Source organism: Ptychodera flava, chromosome 15 (genome assembly GCF_041260155.1).
Source record: "Ptychodera flava strain L36383 chromosome 15, AS_Pfla_20210202, whole genome shotgun sequence".
Classification (NCBI taxonomy): domain Eukaryota; kingdom Metazoa; phylum Hemichordata; class Enteropneusta; family Ptychoderidae; genus Ptychodera; species Ptychodera flava.
The window spans coordinates 6,821,859-6,830,313 of NC_091942.1; the positions used below are offsets into that span (position 1 = coordinate 6,821,859).

Below are 8,455 nucleotides of genomic sequence, written 5' to 3' on the forward strand. Positions count from 1 at the left end.
CAAGTGAAGCATCAATTACTCTTTTTTGCGAATTGTACTAACAATTTTGCAGTTGTTGAATGTCATTATCTAAATACTCAGTATTCTACTTGTCGAACCATCCATTAATATTTGACATACACTGTTATTGTGAACAAACGAAGGTCCGGAGCCTGGCTTCAGTTCAGTTGTCAAAACTAGTTGTATGTGTCACACACACATTCCGCCTCGCTGCCAAGTGCAGCGCCGCCTGTAGATTGGTGTCTGTGACAGGGTGACAGCACAGGCACAGGTAGAGGCCGAATATCGAGTATTTCAACATGATTTAGAGAATTGGTAAAGAAGTTATTACTACCATGTGCACAATGAACAGAAATCGGTCTGATAGGTGAACGCTTTACAGTCGTTTTAGGTTATTTAACGCCTAAGTTATCGCCCTTGAAAGTGGATGAATTGTAGCACCAAGGTTAAAGTTTAATAGCTAATTTCAAAAGAAATAAATAGATACATTTTTGAACTGCAATCGTCATTCCACTGGTAATGCAGCTAATTATTTGCAAATTGTAAATGCCATTACTATGCAGAAAATAAGTGATCCATCATATTGACGGAGAAAGCTTATGAAAGGTAAAGGAAAGAACATGAAGAAAACAACTCGACGGTATCAATGAGGCACTAAGTGCAAAATCACCCTGTTGGCGTATCGTATTGGGCAATGTTTTACATCATCTTCAAACCACTCTTACCGATATCGGGACTAATACTAATGAAATATTGGCCACCAACCTCTGTTATCTCTAAGTGACCATAGCGGGCGCTGTAATGCAATGGAACAGCGCCGGTGAAGTCTCGGATGTTCACGTCCGCCCTGTTTGCCAGAAGTCGTCTCAGGATATTGGTGAAATTCCGCCTTGCCGCAAAGTGCAGCGCCGACTGTTTGTACTCATGCACTCGTAGGTTGGTGTCTGTGACAAGATAACAATGCAAGGAAACACTAAAATGACGATGATTGGTATTAAGGGTATAGAAGAAGTTGATCAGACCTGACTTAGTTTTCCAGTTATTGACTTTGTCTTCCGGTTAGAAACTTTCACAGCCGAAACGGCATCACTCTGTTGATTAAAAATTCAAGAACGAAGTTTTCGTTTTTTTTACTATATTCACAACGTGTTTTTCATTTGCAGATATGCATAATACCAGCTATGTATCAGGATACCTGTTCGGAAACAAAGATATGCGATGTTTATGGGGACAATCATCCGCCAAGCCAGAAACCACTTGTATCCCATTTAAAACAAGCCCTGGCCACATTCTGTTGATTTACAGGAAAAAATATTTAGATTCCTTCTGATGCAATAAAGTGTGAGGGCGTTTGGAGGATTTTACCTGCACCATAGTTCAGCAACAACTTGACAACTTCCTTGTGGTTGAACCTGACTGCATAGTGTAGAGGTGCAGCGCCAATGCTGTCAAATTTGTTCACCAGCTCTCTGTCGTGTTCCAGCAAATAATCACAGATATCTTCACGACCAAGCATGGCTGCCTGTCCATCGATCAAAATGACCATGAAATAGTTAATTAAACGGGCTTTAATACAAATATTTCCATCCATATCAATCATTAATGTAGTGTTCAAATAAACACCTTCAGATAATGGATCTTAAGTTTAAATTGAATGTTGTAAAAGTAAGTGACCTTCTGGTCTTTCGTTTCGTGAGTTAGAACGACAAAAATTCATCATTCCAAGTAAAAGTTAATATCGTTTTCTGAAAATATTGGACCCATTACTGATATAGTTTATCGAACCGTCTACGTTTCAAATTGATATCCACTTCTGAAAAGGCATCCTTTGACCGTTTGAATACATGTTGCAATTGTTTAGTTACATCCTATGCACAAGACACAATACCAATTCATCTGAACTCGTCTACTACAGTAAAACTATTTGGCAAATTAAACAAGATACAGTACACACAATCATTCCTAGACTTTGAACAAAATGGTGGACTACAACCCTTGGGTGGTCCACTTCCCTCTCTGCGTAATTTTCTGATCACTTTAACCGTATTACATCTGACACTGGGCGCATTATATCATACCATCAAATATTTTGCATTTTGAAATAAAATAACGTGAAGGTGTCCTATACTGATATTTCTGCATGCATTTATGTATGTGTACATTTGGCTATATGTATTTATGTATGTGTACATTTGGCTATATGTATTTATGTATGTGTACATTTGGCTATATGTATTTATGTATGTGTACATTTGGCTATATGCATTTATGTATGTGTACATTTGGCTATATGTATTTATGTATGTGTACATTTGGCTATATGTATTTATGTATGTGTACATTTGGCTATATGTATTTATGTATGTGTACATTTGGCTATATGTATTTATGTATGTGTACATTTGGCTACATGCATTTATGTATGTGTACATTTAGCTATATGCATTTATGTATGTGTACATTTGGCTATATGTATTTATGTATGTGTACATTTGGCTATATGTATTTATGTATGTGTACGTTTGGCTATATGTATTTATGTATGTGTACATTTGGCTATATGTATTTATGTATGTGTACATTTGGCTATATGTATTTATGTATGTGTACATTTGGCTATATGTATTTATGTATGTGTACATTTGGCTATATGTATTTATGTATGTGTACATTTGGCTATATGTATTTATGTATGTGTACATTTGGCTATATGTATTTATGTATGTGTGCTTATGGATATGGGATTATAAATACATGTATGTACCTTCACGTGAAAGCTTGTGTCTAGGTATCAAAGTATGTTCATCATAATGACATTCAGATGAAAAGATAAGTCGATATGATTTATATGTATTTATCCGAACATACGTTAATTACATATACTTACTGTATTGACTGTATGTCAATTTGTCAGCGATTGAAAGCAAAACACGATATATTTAACATTTGCCGTTGTAATAACAGTGGTCACTTTCTTTAAAAACTACTTTATGTAAAGTGTCGACCATCGATTCTATTCTCAAATTTAACTGGGTTTCAGAAAGTGTATGAATGTGACAACACCTGCTTCTGGCTATATATAGTTGCGAAACAATAGATGGCCTTTGGCGATAAAACAGAACTGCTGATGTTGAAAGTTGAAGAGCAAGCTGTGACATTATCAGCATTATGAAACGTACAATCTGTTAATTTGATGGATGGCGTACATTAACGCTGCTTTATCGTATTAGCAAACTGTGAATGAACAATCGATGAAATTTATTACTTTTGCTTCAACTTTTAGAAATCTCCAAATAAATTCGAAACTATGGATATAACTTATTTATGGATATTTCAAACCTAGTAATAGAATTATATTTCAAGAACGAAATCGGCATCTCAAAAGATTCTCTCACTTTCTCTTTATTAAAGGTATACAGTCACCTGTAATCTAAATATGCCCATCTATGGTCAGAGGGGCGTTCCCCGGTATTCAAAATGCCCATGTGAGGGCGCTGTTTTTAAAAAGCGGCCACCCGCTTAAAATCTGTGATTGGAACAGGTGACAGTATACCTTTAAAGACAAATAATTGCCCACAACTGTCTTCCGAACAGGCGTTTATTTCAATTCACTTGACTGTACATTTGCACATTTTCGGTCCCTTAATGTTTTATATTTTTTGAATATAATGACCCTTGTTGATGGTGAAATCCTTTCGTTATTAGTACGGGAAACATATGTCGTTTTGATTTCGCAAATATTGTCTCCATCTGTTTTCAGGACAGAGAAAAAATAGTTTCGGTGCAGTAACTGTCTGCTCGATCTTCTGACCTGACTGGCCTAACAAGCTAAATCTTTATTGCCGAAATAAGAAAAAAATATACAGGGTAGGGGTTAAGTGGGGGTGTATTTTACATTCACGTTGGTTTTTACGCGTGAATTCGTGATGTAAGTTGTACGCATGATGTAGAAACTACAGGTAAATATTATTGACCGTTGTGAAAAACTGCAAAAGTCATGGCCAATTCTACTTGCCTAGCTATTTTTGGCAAGCATTGACAACAGAGACCCAGCTGTAAGTAGCTGTATGATGTTCTCAACTGGCGGGGTCAGTTTCAGGTGTAGGTTAAGGTTGGGGCTAAGGTTAGAATCAGTGACAAAACGTTATGGACGCCCTGAAATGATATCGTACTATCGCCATGTTTCTAGGCCCACTATTCTTAGAATGCCCCTATATGTATAGACCTTTTCGCTTTGTGACCTGAAAAATTACTCTCACGGTGTTCCCATGGCTATAAATACGACCCGACAACCAATAAGAATAATGCATACAACTATACAGGTACTTTCAAGCATTTGTATAACAAAACAGTCAAATGGTGCAATAATGGTTGGACCAGTTTGATCCCTAGATCTCTTGATAAAAATAACGATCACTATCTGCTAACATATCGAGCATTTATCTTCTACGTAAATTGTCCAAATGCATCGGCATGTCTATCTTTACCGATTGGATGCAAATTTGAACTTTCAATTTTATAATTGGTTATGTGATTTTGTGATATTTTATTGTGTTCATCGCATGACGACCGATATCGAATAATTTTGGTCCTGAAATAGCGATATATGATCGTGTTCAAAGTTATAAATCAAAAGCGTGTAAGTTTTTTCGTGCGAAATAATCAAACTACAACAAATGCTTCATTTGTGCCATCATCCTCCCCTTCCCTATGTCCATAGAATTTCGAAGTCTTCATTCCTTTACTCAGAGAAATTAAAAAGTACCTGTAATACCAAGGATACCTGAGGCTCCTATTTTTGGCAATTAACGCTTATTATTTCACGATAGCACAACAATTTTTGTTTTATTTCAGATTATTGCAAATTTCTGTGCCAAGACCTCAAACTATCGGTTAGCGAAAGAGACTACTTTCGACTATGTTTTCGCTGTTTCATTTTAACGTCAAGACGAGGACAAGTGATTCCGGTCACATGTGTTTGTGAGACAACGGACAGGTGCTGGTAATAGGTTACCGTATCATGTTATCAAGCTATCTAGCAATCATGACAGAGTATGTCACTCCACCATAGTCGAGAGGGCGTGTACCGCCTGAACAAGTACGTTTTTGTAAACACAGATACAGATAGTATTTACAAATATAAAAACTGTAGGGGACAATTAAGAAATACTGGTAAATGAAAAAACAAGTAAATAAATAAATAAATAAATAAATAAATAAATAAATAAATAAATAAATATGAACTCCAAGAGAATTATTCATGCATAATTGGTGGCAGATGTTTGAAATTCAAATTATACATACAACGAGAACCATCAACGTTAAAACATCAAAAGTCAAGAGTTATTAATATTTTCGGCGAAGAACTAAACGGCGATTTAATTAAAGTCAGCTTTTCCTTGCAATTCTAGGGTGCTTAATTGTAATTTGACTTTAGTTTAATATCATATTTAAGTAAACTTTTTCATCTTAAATATACTGTCGCATGTTTTTTTACCAGTTTAGATGGAACGCAGAGTTATAAAAGTAAACTATGTCCCCTCCCCCAAACTCCGGTACACACGAGACGAACATTTCCATCAACGTCGTCATACGATGAATCATAAAGTATTTTATTTTGTGTTTGTTGAACGGAAAATTACTCAGCAAAAGCACAGGCAAAAATATGGTAACTCGTCAAAAGTTCCATCGTTCCGATAGACAGTGAATTCTCTACCTGCCAAATTGTCAGCTCCGAATCGTCATCGTCATCTATATCAGGCACACTAGTCTCCATTCCCAGTACTAAGTTTTTCAACTGGTTGGACTCCCTGCCTCGGGACGACCTGCTCGCCTTTTTCAGGTGAGGCTGTTTCTTTTTCGCTGTGCCGTTCGTGGTTGACTGCAACAGCTTTTTATCTTGCTCTTCGCCATTTTTCATTTCGCTCAATTCCATCGTGCTCTTACCGTCGTCTTTGGCCGTGGTGATTTTCGCCATGTTGCCAAACGAGGTCGTGGCTCATCGCCCGGCCCCCTTGAGGTCCTGCAACCGTTAGCGGAAGACGCACTTAGGTCAAAATATTGATGACCTCTTTTCAATTAATTGTACACGAGTGCACAATACAATGCGACAGCTATCGAGCCATGGCGGCATTCCACAGTATACGCTAAAAAGCGGTTGTGCTGGGTTAAAAACTACCTGCAATGCATGATTCGACAAGGTGTGGGTGTCGGAAAAGAAATATATTACATTTACAAATAGTACAGCCTACCTAACTGCTCAGCAACAGTTGCCAACGGTGTGTTCACACAGCAAGTTGGACGTTGTACACAGTATGCTGTGTCCTATAAATAAAAGTAATCGCCTTGCAATTCTTTTATGTAATTTCTACCGGCTGTTGCGTTGTCGACATGGTCGGTCGATGGAATCCCGCGCGATTTTTTCGTCAGAAAGGGGCTCGGCTCGGCGCGGCTTCTGGCCGTGTGACTCTGAGTACGTCGTTCACCAGGCTTGCTCCAACATATAGCCTGAAAACAACAATGCTCCAGTTCGCGTACAAGTGAATGAGCTCATTCCCACTGTTGACTGCAACGGCGACTGTCACTCTTTATGAATATTCATGACCTGCGCCACAATTAGTCATGTCATAGCTTTCCTTCATACCGCTCTGGAGATTTCTCCCTCTATCGTCTGTGATGTGTGCCAAGCCAGTCAAGTACAACCAAACTCTTCCGCACTGCGCATGCGATTGTTACAGACATTACAGCAAGAAATCGCCGACTTTTACTTCAGGGTTTACTACATGTTTTACAGAAAGACAAGGTCGATACGAACACGAAATCTTGATCGCCTATTTTGGAAAAAAATCGAGAGTTTCTCTATTCCGTTTTTTAATGAGTGTGAGTATGGCGAAATATAGATGGTAACGAAACCATACGGTTGCATGTTTCATTCTAACATAAACATGAACTTATTCATCAACAACTAACATATATTATATTCGGCCGATGCTAAGTTTCACTTCATGCGAATGAAGGGCAACAATCACGTTAATTGGTGCATACTCTGAATTGAAGATAAAACGGTGAGTTTGTTAGGAGAGAAACTGCACTCAGTCCAACTACAAAGAGGATGCACCAGTTTAGAGACATGGACTTGAAATAGGGTGTCTTGAGTTTGGTAAAGGAGACAAGTCCGGTAGTCTACGGCTAAGCCTTTATTAAAAAACCAACGTTTCGACCACACACAGGAGGTCTTCTTCAGGGTCTAAACTAATAACATGAGCGGATAAAAAGGATTAAAAATAAAAAACCAACAACGAAACAACACAGTAAAATGAAATATCTCTCTTTTCATTTTACTGTGTTGTATCGTTGTTGGTTTTTTATTTTCAATCCTTTTTATCCGCTCATGTTATTATTTTAGACCCTGAAGAAGACCTCCTGTGTGTGGTCGAAACGTTGGTTTTTTAATAAAGGCTTAACCGTAGACTACCGGACTTGTCTCCTTTACCAAACTCATAAAACGGTGTCTTTTGTAGGATATTCAACAGTTTGCATACGTAGAGCGGTGGTCGCAACCTGTCAGTTGCAAGTTCCGGGATCACAGAAACTTCATTTTCATGAATTTTGTTTGATACGAGATACTACTTATATTGTTTGACATGTTGAAAGATACTGAATGAATGGGTGAACATGCATATATTCGACCCCGGTTTTAATAATAATAATAATTAAGTACATTTTTAATGCGCCTAATCTCTGAACAGAGCTCGAGGCGCAATAATGATGATGAATCACTGGGACTGGAGACTAGACGAACGAAAAAGGTTAAACTACTGTTTAAAGAGAAAAGTCTTGAGGGAACGGCGGAAAGAAAGGGTAGCGCTGGAGTGGCGACACTATACATGAACATAGACACGATACATAAAACCACCCCGAAAATGAATTAAAGTCATGACCATTAATTCATTTTCGCGATGGTTTCATTTAATTTGTCTAAAACAGGGGTCGAATATATGCATGGTCACCCATTCATTCAGTATCTTTCAACATGTCAAACAATATAAGTAATATCTCGTATTCATGAAAAATTGCCGACTTTGTCCCTTTAATGAAAAAAACAGGCCGTGTGAAAACATGAAAGGTAGAGCTAGACATTGTAACACAGGTCCAAGACACTATCTTCCCTAATTTGTAGTATGTGTTAGATGGCTTATGTATGTGTATGCAGAACTAAAGTCAAGTCATTAATGGTAAATTAATGCTTAAAGTGGAGTCAAGCCGTGGGGGCATTTCTATCAGGATACACAATTCAAGTTGAACTTTTGTCTGCGAACAAAACTCTATTGACAGCAAAATATCAGATCCACTGTGTACCTATCCCTTTCAGTAAATTTAGTATGCACCAACTGGACCTGTGAATCTCACTGACAGGTACAAATCGGAAATATAATACGTGCGCCTTCTCTGTCTT

At 37.7% G+C, this 8,455-nt stretch overlaps 1 protein-coding gene across 1 annotated transcript in view; it reads right to left on the reverse strand.

The window, feature by feature from the left end:
• The window catches only part of LOC139151032 (transient receptor potential cation channel subfamily A member 1-like), a 31,832-nt gene extending 25,296 nt beyond the window's left edge, over positions 1-6,536 (reverse strand). The window contains exons 1-4 of the mRNA XM_070723557.1: positions 6,252-6,536; positions 5,717-6,022; positions 1,366-1,522; positions 766-944 (exon numbers count right to left, since the gene is read on the reverse strand). Coding sequence (XP_070579658.1) covers positions 766-944; positions 1,366-1,522; positions 5,717-5,977 — 597 coding nt within the window. The 5' untranslated portion in view covers positions 5,978-6,022; positions 6,252-6,536. The remainder of the gene's footprint in view (positions 1-765; positions 945-1,365; positions 1,523-5,716; positions 6,023-6,251) is intronic.
• Between the last annotated feature and the right edge of the window lie 1,919 nt (positions 6,537-8,455).